Source organism: Pan troglodytes, chromosome 13 (genome assembly GCF_028858775.2).
Source record: "Pan troglodytes isolate AG18354 chromosome 13, NHGRI_mPanTro3-v2.0_pri, whole genome shotgun sequence".
In the NCBI taxonomy this organism is placed as follows: domain Eukaryota; kingdom Metazoa; phylum Chordata; class Mammalia; order Primates; family Hominidae; genus Pan; species Pan troglodytes.
Window position 1 is genome coordinate 56,862,891 of NC_072411.2, and position 24,958 is coordinate 56,887,848.

At 35.7% G+C, this 24,958-nt stretch overlaps 1 protein-coding gene across 2 annotated transcripts in view; it reads left to right on the plus strand.

Moving 5' to 3' along the window:
* Window positions 1–19,762, plus strand: part of KCNJ3 (potassium inwardly rectifying channel subfamily J member 3) — a 159,038-nt gene extending 139,276 nt beyond the window's left edge. For both annotated transcript variants that reach the window (XM_001141809.7, XM_003949902.6), the window contains one exon: window positions 16,163–19,762. In XM_001141809.7, the coding sequence (XP_001141809.3) occupies window positions 16,163–16,749 (587 nt within the window). In that variant the 3' untranslated portion in view covers window positions 16,750–19,762. The remainder of the gene's footprint in view (window positions 1–16,162) is intronic.
* The last annotated feature ends 5,196 nt before the right edge of the window (window positions 19,763–24,958 follow it).

Consider the following 24,958-nt stretch of genomic DNA (forward strand, 5'->3'; position numbering starts at 1 on the left):
CCAAAATAATTAAATTCCAGCATTGCCTGGATGTTTCATTTTTTTAAGCTAGAAATTTTTATATATGTATTTATTTTTATTATACTTTAAGTTCTAGAGTACATGTGCACAACGTGCAGGTTTGATACATCGGTATACATGTGCCATGTTGGTTTGCTGCACCCATCAACTCATCATTTACATTAGTTATTTCTCCTAATGCTGTCTCTCCCCCAGCCCCCCACCTCCCGATAGGCCCTGGTGTGTGATGTTCCCCGCCTTGTGTCCAAGTGATCTCATTGTTCAGTTTCCACCTATGAGTAAGAACATGCGGTGTTTGGTTTTCTGTCCTTGAGATAGTTTGCTGGGAATGATGGTTTCTAGCTTCATCCATGTCCCTGCAAAGGATATGAACTCATCCTTTTTTATGACTGCATAATATATGTGCCACATTTTCTTAATCCAGTCTATCATTGATGGACATTTGGGTTGGTTCCAAGTCTTTGCTATTGTGAATAGTGCTGCAATAAACATGTGTGTGTGTGTCTTTATAGTAGCATGGTTTATAATCCTTTGGGTATATACCCAGTAATGGGATTGCTGGGTCAAATGGTAATTCTAGTTCTAGATCCTTGAGAAATTGCCACACTGTCTTCCACAATGGTTGAACTAATTTACACTCCCACCAACAGTGTAAAAGCATTCCTATTTCTCCACATCCTCTCCAGCATCTGTTGTTTCCTGACTTTTTAATGATTGCCTTCTAACTGGCATGAGATGGTATCTCATTGTGGTTTTGATTTGCATTTCTCTGATGATCAGTGATGATGAGCATTTTTTCATATGTTTGTTGGCCATATAAATGTCTTCCTTTGAGAAGTGTCTGTTCATATCCTTTGCCCACTTTTTGATGGGGTTGTTTGTTTTTTTCCTGTAAATTTGTTTGAGTTCTTTGTAGATTCCGGATGTTAGCCCCTTGCCAGGTGAGAAGATTGCAAAAATTTCCTCCTCATTCTGTAGGTTGCCTGTTCACTCTGATGGTCGTTTCTTTTGCTGTGCAGAAGCTCTTTAGTTTAATTAGATCCCATTTGTCAATTTTGGCTTTTGTTGCCATTGCTTTTGGTGTTTTAGTCATTAAGTTCTTGCCCATTCCTGTGTCCTGAATGGTATTGCCTAGGTTTTCTTCTAGAGTTTTTATGGTTTTAGGTCTAACATTTAAGTCTTTAATGCATCTTGAATTACTTTTTATGTAAGGTGTAAGGAAGGGATCCAGTTTCAGCTTTCTACATATGGCTAGCCAGTTTTCCCAGCACCATTTATTAAATAGGGAATCCTTCCCCAGTTCTTGTTTTTGTCAGGTTTGTCAAAGATCAGATGGTTGTAGATGTGTGGTGTTATTTCTGGGGGCTCTGTTCTGTTCCATTGGTCTATATCTCTGTTTTGGTAGCAGTACCATGCTGTTTTGGTTACTGTAGCCTTGTAGTATACTTTGAAGTCAGGTAGCATGATGCCTCCAGCTTTGTTCTTTTGGCTTAGGATTGACTTGGCAATGAGGGCTCTTTTTTGGTTCCATATGAACTTTAAAGTAGTTTTTTCCAATTCTGTGAAGAAAGTCATTGGTAGCTTGATGGGGATGGCATTGAATCTATAAATTACTTTGGGCAGTATGGCCATTTTCACAATATTGATTCTTCCAATCCATGAGCATGGAATATTCTTCCATTTATTTGTGTCCTCTTTTAGTTCGTTGAGCAGTGGTTTGTAGTTCTCCTTGAAGAGGTCCTTCACATCCCTTGTAAGTTGGATTCCTAGGTATTTTATTCTTTGTAGCAATTGTGAATGGGAGTTCACTCATGATTTGGCTCTTTGTTGGTCTGTTATTAGTGTATAGAAATGCTTGTGATTTTTTGCACATTGATTTTTGCATCCTGAGACTTTGATGAAGTTGCTTATCAGCTTAAGGAGATTTGGGGCTGAGATGATGGGGTTTTCTAAATATACGATCATGTCATCTGCAAACAGGGACAATTTGACTTCCTCATTTCCTAACTGAATACCCTTTATTTCTTTGTCTTTCCTGATTGCCCTGGCCAGAACTTCCAACCCTATGTTGAACAGGAGTGGTGAGAGAGAACATCCTTATCTGGTGCCAGTTTTCAAAGCGAATGCTTCCAGTTTTTGCCCATTTAGTATGACATTGGCTGTGGGTTTGTCATAAATAGCTCTTATTAGTTCAAGATAGATACATTCCATCGATAGCTAGTTTATTGAGAGTTTTTAGCATGAAGGGCTGTTGAATTTTGTTAAAGGACTTTTCTGCATTTATTGAGATAATCATGTGGTTTTTGTCATTGGTTCTGTTTATGTGATGGATTACAGTGATTGATTTGCATATGTTGAACCAGCCTTGCATCCCAGATGAAGCTGACTTGATTGTGGTGGATAAGCTTTTTGATGTGCTGCTGGATTCAGTTTGCCAGTATTTTATTGAGGATTTTCACATCAATGTTCATCAGGGATATTCATCTAAAATTCTCTTTTTTTGTTGTGTCTCTGGCAGGCTTTGGTATCAGGATGATGTTGGCCTCATAAAATGAGTTAGAAAGGATTCCCTCTTTTTCTGTTGATTGGAATAGTTTCAAAAGGAATGGTATCAGCTCCTCTTTGTACCTTTGGTAGAATTTGGCTGTGAATCCGTCTGGTCCTGGACTTTTTTTGTTGGTAGCTATTAATTATTGCCTCAATTTCAGAGCCTGTTATTGGTCTATTCAGAGATTCAACTTCTTCCTGGTTTAGTCTTGGGAGGGTGTATGTATCAAGGAATTTATCCATTTTTTCCCTAGATTTTCTAGTTTTTTTGCATAGAGGTGTTTATAGTATTCTCTGATGGTAGTTTGTATTTCTGTGGGATTGGTGGTGATATCCCCTTTATCATTTTTTATTGCATCTATTTGATTCTTCTCTCTTTTCTTCTTTATTAGTCTTTCTAGCTGTCTATCAATTTTGTTGATCTTTTCAAAAAACCAGCTCCTGGATTCATTGATATTTTTGAAGGCTTTTTTATGTCTCTATCTCTTTCAGTTCTGCTCTGATCTTAGTTATTTCTTCCTTTCTGCTAGCTTTTGAATGTGTTTCCTTTTGCTTCTCTAGTTCTTTTAATTCTGATGTTTGTTAGGGTGTCGATCTTAGATCTTTCCTGCTTTCTCGTGTGGGCATTTATTGCTATAAATTTCCCTCTACATGCTGCTTTAAATGTGTCCCAGAGATTCTGGTACATTGTGTCTTTGTTCTCATTGGTTTCAAAGAACATCTTTATTTCTGCCTTCATTTGATTATTTATCCAGTCGTCATTCAGGAGCAAGTTGTTCAGTTTCCATGTAGTTGTGCAGTTTTGAATGAGTTCTTAATCCTGAGTTCTAATTTGATTGCACTGTGGTCTGAGAGACAGTTTGTTGTGATTTCTGTTCTTGTAGATTTGCTGAGGAGTGCTTTACTTCCAATTATGTGGTCAATTTTAGAATAAATGCGATGTGGTACTGAGCAGAATGTATATTCTGTTTATTTGGGGTGGAGAGTTCTGTAGATGTCTATTAGGTCTGCTTGTTGCAGAGCTGAGTTCAGGTCCCGGATATCCTTGTTAACTTTCTGTCTAGTTGATCTGTCTAATGTTGACAGTGGGGTGTTAAAGTCTCCCATTATTATTGTGTGGGAATCTAAGTCTCTTTTTAGGTCTCTAAGGACTTGCTTTATGAATCTGAGTGCTCCTGTATTGGGTGCATATATATTTAGGATAGTTAGCTCTTCTTGTTGAATTGATTCCTTTACCATTATGTAATGGCCTTCTTTGTCTCTTTTGATCTTTGTTGGTTTAAAGTCTGTTTTATCAGAGACTAGGATTGCAACCCCTGCTTTTTTTTCTTTCCATTTGCTTGGTAGATCTTCCTCCATCCCTTTATTTGGAGCCTATGTGTGTCTTTGCATGTGAGATGGGTCTCAATACAGCACACTGATGCGTCTTGACTCTTTATCCAACTTGCCGGTCTGTATCTTTTAATTGGAACATTTAGCCCATTTACATTTAAGGTTAATATTGTTATGTGTGAATTTGATCCTCTCATTATAATGTTCACTGCTTATTTTGCCCATTAATTGATGTAGTTTCTTCATAGCATCGATAGTCTTTACAATTTGCATGTTTTTGCAGTGGCTAGTACTGGTTGTTTCTTTCCATGTTTAGTGCTTCCTTCAGGAGCTCTTGTAGGGCAGGCCTGGTGGTGACAAAATCTCTCAGCATTTGCTTGTCTGTAAAGGATTTTATTTCTCCTTCACTTATGAAGCTTAGTTTGGCTGGATCTGAAATTCTGGGTTGAAAATTCTTTGCTTTGAGAATGTTGAATATTGGCCCCCACTCTCTTCTGCCTGTAGGGTTTCTGCTGAGAGATCTGCTGTTAGTCTGATGGGCTTCCCTTTGTGGGTAACTCGACCTTTCTCTCTGGCTGCCCTTAACACTTTTTCCTTCATTTCAACTTTGGTGAATCTGACAATTATGTGTCTTGGGGTTGCTCTTCTCGAGGAGTATCTTTGTGGTGTTCTCTGTATTTCCTGAATTTGAATGTTGGCCTGCCTTGCTAGGTTGGGGAAGTTCTCCTGGATAATATCCTGAAGAATGTTTTCCAACTTGGTTCCATTCTCCCCATCACTTTCAGGTACACCAATCAAATGTAGATTTGATCTTTTCACATAATCCCATATTTCTTGGAGGCTTTGATCATTTCTTTTTACTCTTTTTTCTCTAACCTCGTCTTCACATTTTATTTCATTGATTTGATCTTCAATCACTGATACCCTTTATTCCACTTGGTCAAATCGGCTACTGAAGCTTGTGCATGTGTCACGAAGTTCTCATGCCATGGTTTTCAGCTCCATCAGGTCTTTTAAGGTCTTCTCCACACTGTTTATTCTAGTTAGCCATTCGTCTAATCTTTTTTCAAGGTTTTTACCTTCCTTGCTATGGGTTCTAACATCCTCCTTTAGCTCAGAGAAGTTTGGTATTACCGACCTTCTGAAGCCTACTTCTGTCAACTCGTCAAAGTCGTTCTCCATCCAGCTTTGTTCCATTGCTGGCGAGGAGCTGCGATCCTTTGGAGGAGAACAGGCCCTCTGATTTTTAGAATTTTCAGCTTTTCTGCTCTGGTTTCTCCCCATCTTTGTGGTTTTATCTGCCTTTGGTCTTTGATGTTGGTGAGCTACAGATGGGGTTTTGGTGTAGATGACCTTTTTGTTGATGTTGATGCTATTCCTTTCTGTTTGTTAGTTTTCCTTCTAACAATCAGCTCCCTCAGCTGCAGGTTTGTTGGAGATTGCTGGAGTTCCACTCCAGACCCTGTTTGCCTGGGTGTCACCAGCGGAGGCTGCAGAACAGCAAATTTTGCAGAACAGCAAATATTGTTGCCTGATCCTTCCTCTGGAAACTTCGTCCCAGAGGGGCAACTGCCTAGTGAGGTGTCTGTTGGCACCTATTGGGAGGTGTCTCCCAGTTAGGCTACACAGGAGACAGGGACCCACTTGAGGAGGTAGTCTGTCCATTCTCAGAGCTCAGACGCCGTGCTGGGAGAACCACTGCTCTCTTCAGAGCTGTCAGACAGGGACGTTTAAATCTGCAGAAGTTGTCTGCTGCCTTTTGTTCAGCTATGTCCTGCCCACAGAGGTGGAGTCTAGAGGCAGTGGACCTTGTTGAGCTGTGGTGGGCTCCGCCCAGTTCGAGCTTCCCGGTCGCTTTGTTTATCTACTCAAGCCTCAGCAATGGTGGATACCCCTCCCCTAGCCAGGCTACCACCTCACAGATTGATCTCAGACTGCTGTGCTAGCAGTGAGCAAGGCTCCGTGGGTGTGGAACCCTCCGAGGCAGGCATGGGAGAGAATTACCTTGTCTGCTGGTTGCTAAGACCTTGGGAAAAGCAGAGTATTTGGGCAGAAGTGCCTCATTTTTCCAGGTAGTCTGTCATGGCTTCCCATGGCTAGGAAAGGGAAATCCCCAGACCCCTTGTGCTTCCTGGGTGAGGCGACGCCTTGCCCTGCCTGCTTCAGCTTGCCCTCTCTGGGCTGCACCCACTGTCCAACCAGTCCCAATGAGATGAACCAGGTACCTCAGTTGGAAATGCAGAAATCACCTGTCTTCTGCGTTGATCACATTGGGAGCTGTAGACCAGAGCTGTTCCTATTTGGCCATTTTGGAATGCCTTAAGCTAGAAATTTATTCTATTTTTCTTTTGAAAAAAATATATTTTTTGAGACAGAGTCTGCTCAGTCTCCCAGGCTGGAGTGCAGTGGCATAATCTCAGCTCACTGCAATCTCTGCCTCTTGGGTTCAAGCAATTCTGGTGCCTGAGCCTCCCAAGTAGCTGGGATTAGAGACATGTGCCACCATGCCCAGCTGATTTTTGTATTTGTAGTAGAAATGGGGTTTTACCATGTTGTTCAGGCTGGTCTTGAACTCCTGACCTCAAGTGATCCGCCTGCTTTGGCCTCCCAAAGTGCTGGGATTACAGGTGTGAGCCACCGCACTGGGCCTGAAAAATATCTTTTCCGATACCAGTCTTATGGAGTCTGTTTCAACAATAGTTATATTATATTGTAGTTACATAGTTAAGATATTTTGAAAGCTAAAAATTGTATCTTACTGCAACAGCATGAATTTATTTAGGTAGCTATTGCTTTCATTCTATAATTAACAATGCTTTAATAAATACCAAAAGGAGAAAGCAGAAAAAGGTGTGATGAGACTGGGACATTTCCACTGTTAGGTTAAAGGAATAATAATCAGTTGAAAGTGAATTTAGGCCAGGTACGGTGGCTCACACCTGTAATCCCAGCACTTTGGGAGGCTGAGGCGGGTGGATCACTTGAGGTCAGGAGTTCGAGACCAGCCTGGTCAATATGGTGAAACCCTTTCTCTACTGAAAATACAAAAATTAACTGGGCATGTGGCATGTGCCTGTAGTCTTAGCTACTTGGGAGGCTGAGGCAGGAGAATCACTTGAACCTGGGAGGTGGAGGTTGCAGTGAGCCAAGATCGTACCACTGCCCTCCAGCCTGGGCGTCACAGCGAGACTCTGTCTCAGAAAAAAAAAAAAAAAGGAAGTGAATTTGGCAAATTCTGCAATGCTTCTAATTAAAGTAATAATAGAATAGGAAGTTAAAGGTAGTGCTTTGTCAACACAGCAGATAAATCAATTATATTTTTGAGAAAGTAGTTACTACAAAGTTAAGTCAAATTTGTTCAGAGCAGGCCAGGTTGACAGTGATAGCAGACTGGGCTCAGTTCCTTGTGTTTGTTTTACTCACTTCATTATATATACTTCCTCATATTCCAGATAAATATAGACAACATAGTCTGTATCAAATTGCCAGAAATTAACATGGTGAAAATTATTCTATGCATTGATCTGTTTCTGAGAAATTAAATGATCACTAAAGAATTATTTAAAATATATCAGAACTAATCTTTTAATTAATTGGAACCTTAATAATCATGACTAATAGTGATCAGTGATTGAACCTTTATTATTTACCAGCTAATATAGTAGGCCCATAAATAGGTGATATCATTTGTAGTCACAATAACCATATACATTATATATTTTATCTAGTGCTACTACCCATATTTTATAGCAGTCAAGGTTCAGATAATCATAACATGCCCAACGTCTTACTAACAGTGAGTTATCCAAACAGGAACAATCTCAAGTTTATATTCAAAGCCCATGTTCTTTTGCTTAATATTTCCCTGTCTCTCCTAAATATATTTTCAGCAATATGATTGATTGTGAATTTCCTGTCATGTTTTCTACCTGACCATGAGCCTTTAGCATCTGCACTTATCTTCCTTTTTGAACATCTAACATTGTGTTCTGTTGGTCATTGTTAAAAATCTATTTTTTCTTTTGTTCTGGGAGCTTAGAAACCTTAAGTATTGTATTTGAAATATTTGTTTATAAAATTCTTATTGAAGCTTTATTTTCTGACAAATACAACTGGGCTTTTCTTCTTTTTTTATTTTTAGTTTTTTAAAATTCTTTGACCTAGCTTGAGCAGTAGTGGCAAACTGATGTCTGAGAACACATTGTAAGACCAAGTGCTTGTAAATAATAAAGGATAATATTGAGTTGAATGCATGCCAGAACCTTCTACTCCTCGATAAAAGTCTGTTTTGAGCAGAATATGTGGAGATTTAAAGAGATTCCATCTTTTTGAAAACTGCAGTTTCTGGAAGCAATTTATGTATTCTTAATGGCTTTGCAACCTGTATCTCAAAAGAGCCTATTGCCAGTAACCTTAGTATTATTGAACTGTAATGTATGCAGTGTCTTTGTGTTTTATAAAAAAGATTTTAAAAAAATCATAAGCTTCTTCAGAAAGTTTATACTTTACATTTGGGTTCAGCTCAGTACAACACAATAGAGAGCATGCAGAGAATGCCAAGTTAGTGTTACAGTTAATATATCTTGGAAGATGGGTGAAATTTTGGAAGTACCTTAGAGAAGAAACAGCTATAGTCCTCATTTAATAATCCTCAGGGCAGTATGTAGGGTGGACCAGGAAGTTACTTGGTGATATACAACATGCTTTGCATGCTAAGCTGTTAGCTGATTCAGTTATTAAAACAACTGCCAATTTGAAGTAAATAATAGAATAGATTTATGGAAAAAACTAACATGTTATTTGGTTAAATTTTCAGGATTTTTTCTTCTGTGTATGTGCCTGTGTAAATGAAAGTTGTAGTCATATAGCCTGTTATTAAGGATTCTTCTGAGAGAAAATTATCAATATTTATTGTGCATGTAGTTTACATATGTCACTTAATTTCATTTAATTCTCACAATCTTCTTGTAAAATCAGCAGGGTGGGCCTTAATGTACAGATAATGAAACTAAAGCTTAAAGAGATGTATTAGTTTTTGTAAGGTCACATATTAATTACTGGTGGAGCTGGGATTCAGTGTTTGATGTTAGGTGCATCTGGCATTAAAACCGATGCTTTACCCTCTCTGCAACTGGCCTCTAGGGCTGATATGACTTACTTACTGTGGACACCAGAATATCAGCTAGCATTGTCCTATAGAATCTCTTCACTTCAGATCCTTATAGTGATACCAAAAGGCTTTGTTATTCAGGAAAGTAGTTAGAAATCTGGATGCCACACTAGAAATGAACAGTGTACAATTTACTTAATAACAACTCAAATATATATATACACATATACATATACCACCTATATATATATTTGTACAAATAATATTAATTTTTAATTCTATGTTTTGGTGTAATATGCTTCACTAAGGAAGTCATTAGATAGTAAAGTTATTTGTTAAGAGCTTAGGTTTGGGAATCAGTATGAGTTCTGGACTTAGCTTTGCTGTTTATTCTCTGTTACTTGAAGTTTCAAGCTCTATCATTCTCCTGGAAGTATGAAAATAATAAAATCTTATTTACAGTTTTGCTGTGATGAGATAATGAGATAAAATATATAAAACCTATATAGCACACTATTTGGCACATTGTTACTCAATATGTAATTAATATCACCACTATTATTTTTATGTTTATAATTAGCAATTTTAACCAACAGTCACATTAGCAAATATTTCTTTTTCCCGTCCAGTAAGAATATGATTCATTCATTATTTTAATTCTTAAAAGTTCGCTCATCAATTGGTTTCCCATACTTTTTCCACATGTAATAGCAGCTACAATAAATATCACTAATATTTATTAAGACATTGCTAAACACATTGCATACAATATCTCATAAATTTATTCCAATTATCCTAGAATATAAGTACTATTCTTAATATAATTTTCAAGATTAGAAAAACGGAGGTTCAGAGAGGCAAAGCACCATTCCAAAGGTAAACAGCATAGGTGGTAGAGCTGGGGTGCGGCCCCAGGGTCGTCTGACACCACAGTACTTACTCCAGGGAGTTGTGCAGAGTGCCTCTGGTGTTCATCCCTGAAGAAAGGTTCATTTCTTTCATCACTTGCTTTGATTTTTATTGTGGCAAATCTGGTCCCCTTGACCACAGAATCACAGACTTGATGCTTTTGTAGCCAAAAGTTGACACTTTAATTTGAATATTCACTAATTATACTACTAGTGATAAACTCTCTTTTGTTTCTTCTTTTGCCTACACAGTACTACTTGATAGAGAGATGAGATTAACAGCATGAATCCTCAAGCCCGATTTCTTTCTTTTTTTTTTTTTTTTTTTTGAGACGGAGTCTCGCTCTGTCGCCCAGGCTGGAGTGCAGTGGCGCGATCTCGGCTCACTGCAAGCTCCGCCTCCCGGGTTCACGCCATTCTCCTGCCTCAGCCTCCCGAGTAGCTGGGACTACAGGCGCCCGCTACCACGCCCGGCTAATTTTTGTATTTTTAGTAGAGACGGGGTTTCACCGTGTTAGCCAGGATGGTCTCGATCTCCTGACCTCGTGATCCGCCTGCCTCGGCCTCCCAAAGTGCTGGGATTACAGGCGTGAGCCACCGCGCCCGGCCAAGCCTGATTTCTTATGTTCAATTTCCAGCTGCATCACCTCTATGTGATGCTACTCTCTTGTATCCCTCTGTGACTCAGTTTCCACCTCTAGAAAATAGGAAGGGAGATAACAGTCTCTTCCTCGAAGAGTTGTGAGGATTAAAGACAACTTGTAAATAGTGCTTAGAGAGATACTTGACATATAATCCTATAGAGATATTATTACTACATGACTTAACTGAAAGGGATTTGCTCTTCTGTTTTTTGTTTTGTTTTGTTTTGTTTTGTTTTTTGCTTTTGTTTGATGTATGTGTGATAAAACACAGCCACAGCTACCATTACAGGAGAACACTCTTTTGCTCTCTCTCCTGTCTCTTTTTTCTCTCTCTGGGTCTGATTCTCTCTATCCCTCTATCTTTTCTCCTTCCCTTTCTTCTCTCCCCCAACCTCCCCCAAACACATCTATATTGGGTAAGGTTTAGATAAAGCCTCCATGTTCAGAAGTTATTGATTGTGTGATATTTTCTGTGTCACAGCATTCAGACATTTCCCTTGGCCTGTGGTTATATTGTTTTTAACCATATTGTGCCCCCTTTGTGTGAGTGACACATCCACCATCCCCGGCTAGGAGAAACAATGGAAAATAACTGAGTTAGAGATATCCTGAAAGTTTAATTAAGGACTTGTCAAATAACAACTCACTTTGTCATTTTCACTTTAAAACCTTCCACAGATCTGTTCTTTGAATGAATGTTTAATTCAGTTAAAAGGATGGACTTAGTTCAGTTTAGAGGCAGAATCAGGAAAGGAAAATGTCAAAAATAAAAAGGTTAGACTATGTTGCTTCTACCATTTTAAATGGACATACTGATACTGGAATAAATTACACTAAACAATAATATAGACCCTTTTAAATCTGTGAATATTGCAATGCAATGCACAGAATAAATCTTTTTTTTTTTTTTTTTTTTTTTTTTTTACAAAATGTTTTTTATCTAAGGATTCAAAAGTCCCAGCTATTTCCAGTAGCAGCATCTGTTGCTTTGCCAGTTTCCACAGAGATGAGCTCGTGTTGATTTTCACCACATTTGTTCAAGTCTGGAATCTGGTTAAAACATGCAAACAGTTGTGTTGCTGGCTAAGAGGTGCAATCTCATAGTACCCTTTGAATAATAGTAGTCACTTGCATTTATTTTAATTCAAATGGCATTTGCAATTATGAATCTAAGCATGGATTATTTTAAAATAACTAATTAGAATAAGGAATATAAAGCATTCTAATTCTAGAAGGAAGAATGATATGGTACATGCATGTTCTTAGAAACCATAATGATATCTACTTTAAATCTTCTCAGTTGAAATTTGCATTTTATTTTTTCATCACCATTTTGGGATAACTTTTGCAAAAAGAAGTACTCTCTCAATTATATCTTATCTTAGTTCATTGTCTAAGATGCAGATTGGCAAACATAGACATTTTTCTGTTATCCAATTTATAAATCTTCCATATCCTTATCCATATATTGATTGCAAATTCATAATATCCTGAGATGAAACCAGATTTTAAAACTATGATTGTGAATTGGAAATGTCTGCTATTTGGGTACCTACATCTAATGAAAGTAGGACAGGAACAGTAGAAAAACAAACAAAGGTTAAGGTGCTGGCAAATGTTCTTGGCATGATTAACATAGTGTTAACATTGATTTTAGCCATTCTGCTTGCTGCAAGCCTTTTAATACACCCCATATATCCATACTTAGTCTCTTCTGCTATTAGGGGTAGTTAGGTGGAAAATGTTGAGAAACCCTAAAAGTTGGAAATATCAGTAATGTAACTTTTTTCTATACTTTTAAATATTTTGAATGTTTAATTGTCTGACAATTTTAAAAACAAATTACTGGCTGGGCATAATGACTTATACCTGTAATTCCAGCACTTTGGGAGGCTGAGGTGGGAGGATTACTTGAGGCTAGGAATTTGAGAGCAGCCTTTTGTGAGACCCCATCTCTACAAAAAATTGAAAATTAGCCAGACTTGGTGGCTCGTACCTGTCATACCAGCTACTTGGGAGTAACAGGCAAGAAGATTGCTTGAGCCCAGGGGTTTGAGGCTGCAGTGAGCTATGATCCCACCACTGCACTCCAGCCTGGGTGGCAGAACAAGAGCCCATCTGAAAAAAAAATAATTGTTATCTCATAGCCAGTGACTTTTAAACTTAATTCTTAATATTCTATATTACTAATATGGGATAAATTACAAAGATGTAAAAATTCATCACACATATTAAGGCACCTTACTAATTTTCAGGAAGAACAGGAAATGTAAGTGACTATTATAGAACAATAAATCACTAGTCATTAACGGGCATTACCTAAACACCAAGCAAGGTTCTATGTCTTTTACTTTCAAACTTTCAGTAGGTTTCTAAGAGAAGATATGTTGTTATCTCTAGTTGATAAAGGAGAAAACAGGGCGAGAGAGCTTTAGGTAATTTTCACAAGCTATTTAATAGTGGCATTGACAGCCAGATTCATAAACTTTTTAATTATATTTCAGATGTTGCCTCACTTATGTGAGTTTGCTGTGAAAATAAGTAAAGTTAATTTTATCTAGTAAAATAGATTCTCCACCTTCCTTTTCAGTTGAAATCATGCATTGGCATTTCAGTAACAATGATTACAAGTATTTTAATGCCAACAAACATTTGAATACACGTTTCCACTGTAGATGTCATAGCACTTTAAGTACCTTAATAATTGATGGCCAGTTTTCCCAATGTTAAAATTTTATAAGATTTTATTTTCCCAATTGTAATGGTAAAAGCAGGGGCAAAATTTTGATTTTTTATTTAATGTTATTTTCGCAGTGTGAAAATAAAAAAAAGCCACCAAAATGAAATGGGCTAAGATGGTGATATCATCAAATTTTACTTCAAAATTTACTTTGTGATTGTTAGAAATAATTGAACAGACTTCATAACCTGAATTTACTTTAACTTATTGTAAATATTTATTTATATTAATCAAAGGACAAACTTACAAACTTTCCTTACTTTTTAAGACACTGAATTATATTGAGTACGTAACATTACTTAGGATAATTCTGCCTGACATCAATTTTCAATGATTGAAGTTTTTAAAATTAAAAAAGTGGCTGGGTTCAAGATGAGTCTGAGTAACATGACAAAACCCTGTCTCTACAAAGAAATACAGCTCACTTGGGAGGCTGAGGTGGGAGGATCACCTGATCCCAGGGAGGCTGAGGCTGCAATGAACTGAGATGGTGCCACTGCACCGCAGCCTGGGCGACAGAGTGAGATCTCATCTCGAAAAACATAAAAATAAAAAAGATTGTAAGGCAGTATTATCACTTAGTAAAAATATATTTATAGTATTTTTTCTTAAATTTAAATTAATGTCTTGGATGGGAAAGACACTTAGAATGACAGTGGCTGCTTTTAGGGAGAAAATATAAGGCACTTCCACATTATTTGTTTTACTATTTCTTATCTTAACAATGACATCAGATATTTATTCTTTATTCTAGATACTTTTCTTTATCTTTAAATTTCTCAAAATAAAACCAAGTAAATATATCAGGAAATACATTTTTTATTTTTCCTGATTAAGTGATAATCTATGATTTTTCTTATGAAATACTTAGAGGCTAGAAAGTTATTAGAAAATACAGAATGCTGCTATGTGTGTGTTTACACTTAATATTTTAAAACTAATTTATTATCTTATATATAAATGTTTCTGGGGCTATTCCTCACGTAAAATTGATTATAAACACGGATATCTGATCATAGTCAGATTTGCACCATTACAGAGTTTAAGTGATAACTGAGTTCATAACTAAAATATTAGAGACATTACGGCAAAGTAAAATAACAACAATTAAAAAAAAACCCACACATAGAAATAGGATGATACTTTTTTTCTCTACAGCTTATTAGATCTGTGCTCAAGAAAGGTCAAGAGACTTAACCTCTCTGAGCACTAAATTCCTTATCTTTAAAATAGATACAAGAATATCTTCTCAACAGGACCATATTGAGGATTAGAATGGAAAAAAAAAAAAAGAGGGAAGAAGAGAGAGAGTACCTAACACAGTGCTAGCCACATGATAGATACTAATTTTCTACATGAGTTTATTTTAAAAGTGTCTTGAAAAAACATAGTATATAGTGATAACAACTAATTCTTTGGTAATATATAACAGAATATTCATAAGGCAAGATTTTGGAAGGATTCAAATGTGGCTTCTTATTTATGCATTATATCCTAATTATCTATATGTATTGTATGTCTGATTGCTAGTCAGTTAGAAAAAAGACAGAATATCCCTTCCTTCAAACTATGCCAGGCTTAAAAACAATAGAAATTACTTATAATGGATGGGGGAGAATTGAAATGAATGAAGAAAAACTATCATCACTTATTTAAATTACACTTAATTATTGAGGGGATGGTTTTTAAAATTCATCATTATCTTACATTTTAATAGCCTTTAATAGAAGTCTATTAGACTTCTATTAAAGTAGAGTGGTGAATTTTACTATTTACAGAAAATTGTGTCTTTTGACTAATATGAGACAGAAACTTGATATATGGTTTTAATTTATTCCTGTACTTCCAGTCTTCACAAAATGAATATTCACAAGTTGACTGATTTGATTGTAACACAATAGAAATAAATGATTTATGAAGAGAACAAAATTGAGTAAATTAGAATACCATGAGGCAAATGATATCCAAGGAACATAATTGATAAATTGAAAAAATTTACATCTGATGATAGCCAGCAACCAGTTCCAGATATTCCTAGAGCAGGAATGGAACTTGATACATCACATGGCCCAGAACACTGATTTTAGCATGTGGATTTCTGAAACTTGAGCAAAAGTTTATTCTGGCCTTATAGATGCAAAAGAATAGAACCAGCACAATGACTTTTCTTTTTCTAGCATATAAATATTACCACCTTTTATTTGTTTAACAAATACTTGGGAGAGTTACCTTTTGTCCTCCTACCCCCCATAGCAATCCTTTGCTACGTAAAGACAAAAAGGTAAGCGTCCATTAATTGAGTCACTTATTGTAGATATTATATGACAAATTTTACATTTCTGTATATGTTATTTCATGGTCACAGCAGTGTTGTGAGACAGGTATTGTTGACAGTGCTTTACTCTGCAGAAGAATAAAGTGATACTCAGTTAAATATATTTTCTAAGTTTACACGATATTAAAGTTTAGATTCAAAATCAGATTTGTTTTATTTATGACACTGTTTCTTAAACAATGAAAAATTGTTACATAATTTTCCCACTTATCTCCTTATAGGGACATGTATGTTCTGAGATTATTCTATGCTACTTTTGCTTTTGGTTTGTGGTTAATATTTAGGTAATGATGCATTATCCTTCAAACATGAATACTATCATCACCCTGTGTTTTTTGTTGAAAGAAAGTATATGTATCAAAGCTATTAACTTAGAGTACAACTTTTAATCTATTCTATTATTCGGGCTTCGGATAAACAGTCCAAAACCTAGGTAAGAAAGTGAAATGAATTATTTAGGCCAAACCGGCTTTACATGTGCTTCCACTATGCATAATTTATCAAGAATTTTCTCTTTTCTTGTAGGGATGACTTGTCAAGCTCGAACATCATATACTGAAGATGAAGTTCTTTGGGGTCATCGTTTTTTTCCTGTAATTTCCTTAGAAGAGGGATTCTTTAAAGTTGATTACTCCCAGTTCCATGCAACATTTGAAGTCCCCACCCCACCTTACAGTGTGAAAGAGCAGGAGGAAATGCTTCTCATGTCGTCCCCTTTAATAGCACCAGCCATAACTAACAGCAAAGAAAGACATAATTCTGTGGAATGCTTAGATGGACTAGATGATATTACTACAAAACTACCATCTAAGCTGCAGAAAATTACTGGAAGAGAAGACTTTCCCAAAAAACTCTTGAGGATGAGTTCTACAACTTCAGAAAAAGCCTACAGCTTGGGAGACTTGCCCATGAAACTTCAACGAATAAGTTCAGTTCCGGGCAACTCAGAAGAAAAACTGGTGTCTAAAACCACCAAGATGTTATCTGATCCCATGAGCCAGTCTGTGGCTGATTTGCCACCAAAGCTTCAAAAGATGGCTGGAGGAGCAGCTAGGATGGAAGGGAACCTTCCAGCCAAATTAAGAAAAATGAACTCTGATCGCTTCACATAACAAAGCACTCCCTTAGGCATTATTTAATGTTTGATTTAGTAATAGTCCAATATTTGGCGATGAGGTAATTCTCCCTAAGGAATCTGAAAGTATATTTTCCTCCCAGTTCTACAAGCATATTTGAGAACCCTTCCTTTCCCAAGTATTGCGAATGTGCAGAAAGCAACAGTTACGGAGGGAGGACATCATAACGAAGTTATTAACGGGCATGTATTATCACATCAAGCATGCAATAATGTGCAAATTTTGCATTTAGTTTTATGGCATGATTTATATATGGCATATTTATATTGTATATTCTGGAAAAAATATATATATATATATTTAAAGGGGAGATACTCTCCCTGACATTTCTAACATATGTATTAAGCCAAACATGAGTGAATAGCTTTCAGGGCGATAAAACTAAATATATGTCTGTGTGTGTGTGTGTATGTATACACACATATACATATATATATACACATACATACACATACATACATACATATATATCTGATAAAATTGTGATGTTTTGTTCAAAGTTGTAGTTCTTGTGCATGTTTACTTTATTAGAGTAGGAAGGCTACTGGCATTAATTATTAATACCAAATATTTTAGCCTTAAATTTTTGTCATTTTAAAATCTGATTTAATGTTTTCTGCTGTTTAAGGTCTTGGGAGGCTTTCAATTGTATTTTATATGAGAGAATCACACAAGTTTGTGCTATCTATGGCCCTGCAAAAATATAACCATTACATGTTTAAATTGTAAATTTTAGAGCATACCAGTACTCAGTATAGCATTGAACATTTCTTATGATTTTTAAAAGTTGCTAGTACTGGGGAGAAATAATTGTTGATTAATTTGAGAATTATTCCTTTCCTAGACTAATTAAAATCTGGAAATCTGTTTTGTATATGATCTAATACAAAGATGAGCTCTGAACAAACACTGAATCATGTTAATAGACAGTAGCCAAGTTATATTGAATATATCAGAATCTGTGTGAAGTTACACAATTAATTGTCCCTGTTTCAAACTGAGTAAATTGGAAACATTTTCATTCTTTTTCTGGAAATTTTGTCCATTTTAAAAACCAATCATTTTAAGAAGACATGACAATGCAATGAAACAGATGATAAATATTTATGCTTAAAATATGTATGTCTAATTGAGTCTCTTTTTTATTCTGTTTTTCTTGTTTATGGCATTTGTTGTAACAGGATAGACTTTTTCCTCACCTAGGAAACCTATCCCATGCCTGTCACTTATAGTTCAGGAGGAAGTTTTTGCACAGACCAGAGAGAAATTAAAATTAGATGATAAATTGAAGATATCTTACACACAGTTTTTTGGTGAACACTGATTTTATTGGTGTCTTAGATCCCTAGTCTACCCAAATGATTTTAACGGTACTGTTTTTTTCTAATCCTGAAGTCTGATATTTATGACTCATTAGCAGGAATCAAAACTAGTGATCAGTAGAACACTTTCAAAATAAAAATTTGGAATGCAGACTTTTATGAAAATTTAAAAGTGCTCCTTAACAGAATATCATGGGTTTTCCTATAAAACTTCTTTAAGTATTGTAATTTCAGTCTGCCCCAACTTTAAAAAAAATTCTCATTAATATGTCAGTTATTAATTGCTAGTTTGGGCTCTCATTATTTCCTGTTTTTTAACAATTTTGTGATACTTTTATTATTGGCAAATTAATACATCAACACTTAAATCATTGACTATAATAATACCTTCTGGCTACCTCTGTATCAACCAAATTCTGTAGGTGCAAACATATACCAGGGAATTCTTACTGGCAAAATGATCAATCTGGAGTGTGCATCCACTGTGAATGGAGCAAATTGCCCTATACCCATTGATAACCAAGCTTTCTTAGTTTGTAGATGTAGGAAACAAAATAGTGACAGAGAGAGAAGGGGGCCCACAGGGCATGGTACATTTATCAGCAGTGGAAAAAAAGTGCATAGATCATTTAGTCCAAGAACTTAAAACTAAATAGAGCCATAATTTACTTTGGAGAGTCATTTTAATTTGTCTTTGGTACCAAGGAGAAGACGGAACCAAAAACAAACTCTCCAAGTATATTCACACATTCAACAAAATTTTTGCATGCCTTCTATGTCGTAGGCATTTTTAGTTCCTGGGGATTTGGACATGGCTAAGTCAGAGAAGGCCATTGCTCACCATGAACACTGTATACCAGAAGGAGAGTGGGGAGGAGACAAAAAACAAATAAGACCACTTCAGACAATCAAAGTATCAGTTAAGAGAATGAAAACAGGCCTGACTCAGTGGCTCACGCCTGTAATCCCAGTACTTTGGGAGGCGGAGGTTGGGGGATCACCTGAGGTCAGGAGATCGAGACCAGCCTGGACAACATGGTGAAAACCCGTCTCTACTAAAAATACAAAAATTAACTGGGCATGGTGGCAGGCACCTGTAATCCCAGCTACTGGGGAAGCTGAGGCAGGAGAATCGCTTGAACCTGGGAGGTGGAGGTTGCAGTGAGCCAAGATTCTGCCACTGCACTCCAGCCTGGGTGACAGTGCGAGACTCCATCTCAACATCAAAAAAAAAAAAAAAGAATAAAAACAGGGTAACATAATGCAAAGTAACTGTGTGGAATAAAAATTGATTATTTTAGAAAATGTGACTGGCTTAGGACGGGGATAATATGTGAACAGAAATCTATCTCATGAGAAAGTGCTACTGTTGTCAAAATTACCTTATCTGAGTGAATGGTATTTTTTTTATCTTTTCCACACATGCGTGGGAAAGGTATGATTTCTGCATGTAATTGCAGTTTAACCCTTATTTCTAGGTTGATCATAGGTCCCAGTTTACCCAGGAAAATTCCAGTTTATACCTGTTGTACCTGTGTAATTATTGGTAGCACTCCCTTTCACTCTTACAATGTCTTGGTTTGGATGATATATGGTGAAGTTTTTGTTGAAACTAAATTATGAAGTCTGATATATTTGGATAAAAATAAAGAATTGCTTTTCTTCTCCTTTTGCTGATTTTTTGACACATCATTCTAAGCAAAATCATCTCAGCTTCGTATATTGCAGCCTGAAGTACTTCTTACCAAAGTTATTTCATGTAACATTTGTTCAATATGTTCGTGACATGTCTTTCAGTAATGAAAAGTTATGCATTTTATTGAATGAATAAAAACCTAACCTCTGCTATTTCCATTTCTGGAAGTTGTAAGAGCTCACATTAAAGAGAGTAAAAGTCAATTTAAGCCAAGATCATTTTCCGCCCACCAATGTCATGGCTATTGGAAAGGAAAACCTAATGTGATCATTGAACTGAATAACTCTACATAACAAGTGGAAACTAGAACTTTTTTATAGCATTTTCATGATATAGGTCCTGTTATAGTAAGATATTTCATTCTATTTATCAAAATGGTGTAAATAAAAGAAACATAATTATTTTGATAATGCTTATCTTCAGTTTGAACATTTATTCTTTTCAGAAATATGTAAATACCCTTTTGTAAATATATACAAAATGAAAAATAAGGATATTTTACCATTAATTATTTCTGAAAGATTCTTATGCTGTTTTAAATTTATCTATATATGGCTTAAAATATTATGAAAAGAGCCTTTTTGTCAGGACAAAATGGCTCATACTACAGTATTTCTACTGGAGGAAGACTGGGGTCATGGGAAAGCTGGCTTACATTCTATTAGTTCTTACATTCTTCAGAATTTATGTTTGAATTACATTGTACATATTTAAATTAGCATCAACCTAATTCCATTTTCTGGCATGAAATCTATAATTATTTAAGTGTAAAAGGTCATTTAGTTTCAAAAATATAAACTCATGTATTCAATACTGCAAGTTCAATTTTATAAAAAACGGTATTAAACTTTTGAAACATGATTGGGTTTAATTTTTAGTGTTCTCATCCTTTTTGCACTCTTCACCACTTAATTATTCACATTTCTTGACTCAGTTTGTTTATCATAAGACTCTTAATTCCTGAAAGGCAATCATTAAATTCATCACAAGTCATTCCTTGATAATTCCTTTTATTTTGGCTGCTTATTGGTAAGATGCTTCAGCAATACCAAACGTCAGCTTAATAATGCAGATACTCAGGACCTGCGTTTCTTGGAGGAAGCTTCATGGTTATCCTACCCCTTGCTGAACCAGTGTTTTAAAAGCTACAGTAAGTAAAGCAGACAAACGCATAGTTTTTCTAATTTTGTTTAAATATCTAATCATCTTTTAATAAAGCATTCAGTTGCTTCACCTGTGTTTCACAGAAAACTGTGTTCTTAATCTTGGAACAGATGAGTTTTGTGATGTGTAATGTGCCCAACTCCCAGGCACCTCAGAGAATTAATTTAGAAAAGCTAAGTCGCTACAGCTTCTGACCTAGTAGAGTTCCATACAGATGGTCTTTTATCATTTAATAGAATTGTTAGGGTTGTTCCTCAAAATATATTTTGTTGTTGTTGTTGTTGTTTACAATTTTCTTCTGGACTTTCTTGTTGCTTAAAGGTCTATTATATGTCTGAATGCTGTGTTTTCAGAGAGGAGGATGTTTGCATATTCTCTTTAACTTAGATATTCTCCAGTTTCACTGTGATTTCTTTGGGATTTTTAAATCTACTTGTAAAGATTTTTTGAAATTATAGCTGTTTCAGAATATCTGGGCTTTTTCTGACCAATAGATGCTATAGAGCACAAATACTGTAGGACCTACTATATTCTCCTTGTTTACTAAGAATCAAATCCATGCTTCTATTTATCCTCTCCCAGCTCTGAATGTGTTGATCATGTACATGGTGACTTGCACACATTATTTATATATTAGGAACAACTCTGCACGGTAAAGATCATCCCTATTTTACACTTAAAGAAACTTATTCTCAGAGAGGCTGTTTAGCGGGTTTTTAATTAAATCCACAAACATGGGGTATAGTCTCTGCTCCCTGGAAGTATAAAGAATAAAGAGAATCCCTTTTAAAAACAACTGCATATTCCAGAAAATTTGGATGCATGAACATAAATATTCAATGACTGTGTGCAATGGCTTCTAACCTAACAGAATGTCTTGTGCAATGGAGTTTGCATTTTTCCTAGCTGTCATTTGGAGAAGTGGTGAATGGAAAATGAGAGTCGTGTAAGGAGTAGCTGTGGTCACAATTGTGTGTTGGTTAGAGGAGGGAAAAAAAAGTAGGTAGGAAGCAAGGACAAATAAAAATGAAGAAAATGTGGAGGAAAGTAGACACTTGAAGTGTTGCACAAAGAAATACCTAAGTGGCAAAGAGGTAAAAATGAAAAAGACAAGCTAAAAAATCAAGAGTCCAGTGGATACTTAAAAAAATACTGCAAATAAGCAGAAAGTTTCTTCAAACCCAGGCACCTCAGACCCAGAGGTTTTTTTAAAAAATGATACAGTAACATTTTGCTGTATTTACCTCATGTACTTATTAAATAAATAAAGTGTCATAGAAATCTAAAACAGGCTGGGCATGGTGGCCCACCTGTAGTCTCAGCACTTTGGGAGGCCAAGGCAGGAGGATTGCTTGAGCCCAGGGGTTCAAGACCAGCCTGGGCAACAGTGGCACTTCATCTCTACTAAAAATAAGTTTAAAAAAATTAGCTGGGCATAGTGGCATGTGCCTATAATCTTAGCTACTAGGGAGACTGAGGTGGGAGGATCCCTTGAGCCCAGGAGTTTGGGGGTTGTAATGAGTTATGATCTACGACACTGCACTCCAGCCTGGGTGACAGAGTAAGACCTTGTCTCAAAAGAAGAGAAAGAATAAAAAGAAAAAAAAAGAAACCTAAAACAGCCACTTTGTCTCTTCCAAATCCTACACTATTCCATTTCTCTTCCTCATCGGAAGCCATCACTACCTAGAAATGAGTGTGTATATTTCCTGTGCTGGTGTGTATATGTATACTGCATATACATAAATTTATATGTAATACATACTATAACAATCTGATATTTTACTTGAATATATTTCTATACAAATGTATATAAATATGTGATATTTATATATAAAATATATTTGTTATATAAATATGTTTCTATAAAATATGTTATATATAACATGCTTTATATATATTTAATATAAATATAAATATTCATAGATACACACCTACTGATAAATTTGTTTTTATTTTTTCTTTCTTCTCTTGGATTTTGTGTTTTCTTTCTTTGCCTTTTTTAAAAAAAATTTCCATGTCTATTATTGTAGTAACCTTCAAAATTTAAGCTTGCTTACAGCAACTAATGAAACCAAAGCTAATTAACATCTCCACCTTCCTTTCAAACAAAAGAAGGATCTTACAGCATATTAAATTCAGCCACATCTTCCCGTTTTCTCTATTTTTGCATAGTATTACACGTGTTTTTAATGTTCTAACAAAAAACTGTTATTTTTAAGTCAATGCATCTGTATAATTGCCTATATATTTCCTGATTTCTTCATTCACCATAGCTTCTTGCATCCTACTCATTCATCCTTTCTTTTTTTTCTTAATTAAGTATGTATTTTAACAGTTATTTAGGCAAACATCTGTGATCATCTTAAATGTTTTTTTCTTTTTTTACATTTTTTTCTGGACATTCTTGTTGATTAAAAGTATATTATATGTCTAATTGACGTGTTTTCAGGAAGGAAAATATTTTCATATTCTTCAGTTTCACTATGATTTCATTTTTCAGGAGCCAGGTAACAAGAATTTCTTCACATGGGATATCCTGGATAAGATATCCATAATTGCATGATGCTTAGGTTTGAGGTTTCAGCTTCTCCCAGAATACCTTCTGCTCTCTCCATAGCCCCGTGCACAGACAAGCTTCCTTGTCACTGGGCCTTAGGTGGAAAGTTTGGTTCCTGATAAGGTTTTACACAGCCCTAGACTTATTTAGGGTCTTCAGTTCCAGTTTCCTGTTTAACAGGTATCGAAGTTGCACCTTTCCCATTATAGGTGTTAAAATCTCAGTCCCCAAATTAGAACCTATCTCCATGTCTAATTCTCCTGAATTTGCACACACACACACACACACACTCACATACATGGAAGAAACTCCTGAATTTTAAAGACATTGTTTCACGTCTTATATATATATACATAAATATATACACACACACACACACGCTTTCATACATATATACATGTGCATATATCTGTGTGTGTGTATATATATATAGTAGAAAGTCACACATACACATAAAGAGTCATGAAGTTTTTACAAGGCTTGTTACAATAAAAACAGCCTCCACTCTCTACCTACTCTCTCCTCACTCTCTCCCCAGAGACAAAGACTTTCAACCCTTTTAAATGACTCTATTGTTATTTACATGCAAATTTCTAATCATTCTTTTATTGCTTCCCTTGGTTTTCCATTTTGGGGTATTATTTGTTTGTCTTCCACTGTGGTAAATTATTTAGTTCTATTTTAACCCTTGCTATCCACTATACATCTTCAACATCCACTCTAGTATAGTTAGATTTTCAACAGCTATATTTTAAGAGTTTAATTATCAATGTCCTCATTAAGTTCTATCACAACTGAGCCCCATGTATTTTGATTATTTTTCTCACCCTTTGTAGCTTCTTCCTCCTATAATTGATAACTGACTTCTTTGTTCATTTATGTATGTATCACTAATACAGTCATAGAATCTTTCCCAATTATGTAAATGATTTCCTGTTAATTTGTCAGACTCATTAGTTACCCTACAAGTTTCATCTTCTTGAAGAAGCCTCCACCGAGATGTTCTGAGACGTTTCCTATGAAGGAAAGATCTTTTGACGCCATACAGGTGTTGTCTTGGGATCTTCCTTTGTAATCATCCTGGAGAGTCCATTCACCTTGTTCTTGGTGTAGAAACCCTGTTTCATGGAACATGTTTTCTTCTTTCTGTGTTTACTTTGTTTTGTTTTGATAAAATTTGTTTTGATAAAACATATTTTCCAGGGGTTTCTGAGAAAGAAATAGTGATAAACTCTTAGAGGCCTTGCACATATTTAAATAAATCTTTCCCTTGTAATTAATTGTTTGGTCTCTTGTAGAAATTATTTTTTCTTCTGAATTTCAGTGACATTGTTTTTTTTTTTTCTAGTTTCCAGTGTTGCTATTGAGATATCTAATACCATTCTGAATTATAATAATCTTTCATATGAAAGTAATTTTTATCCATAAGGCTCTTAAGATATT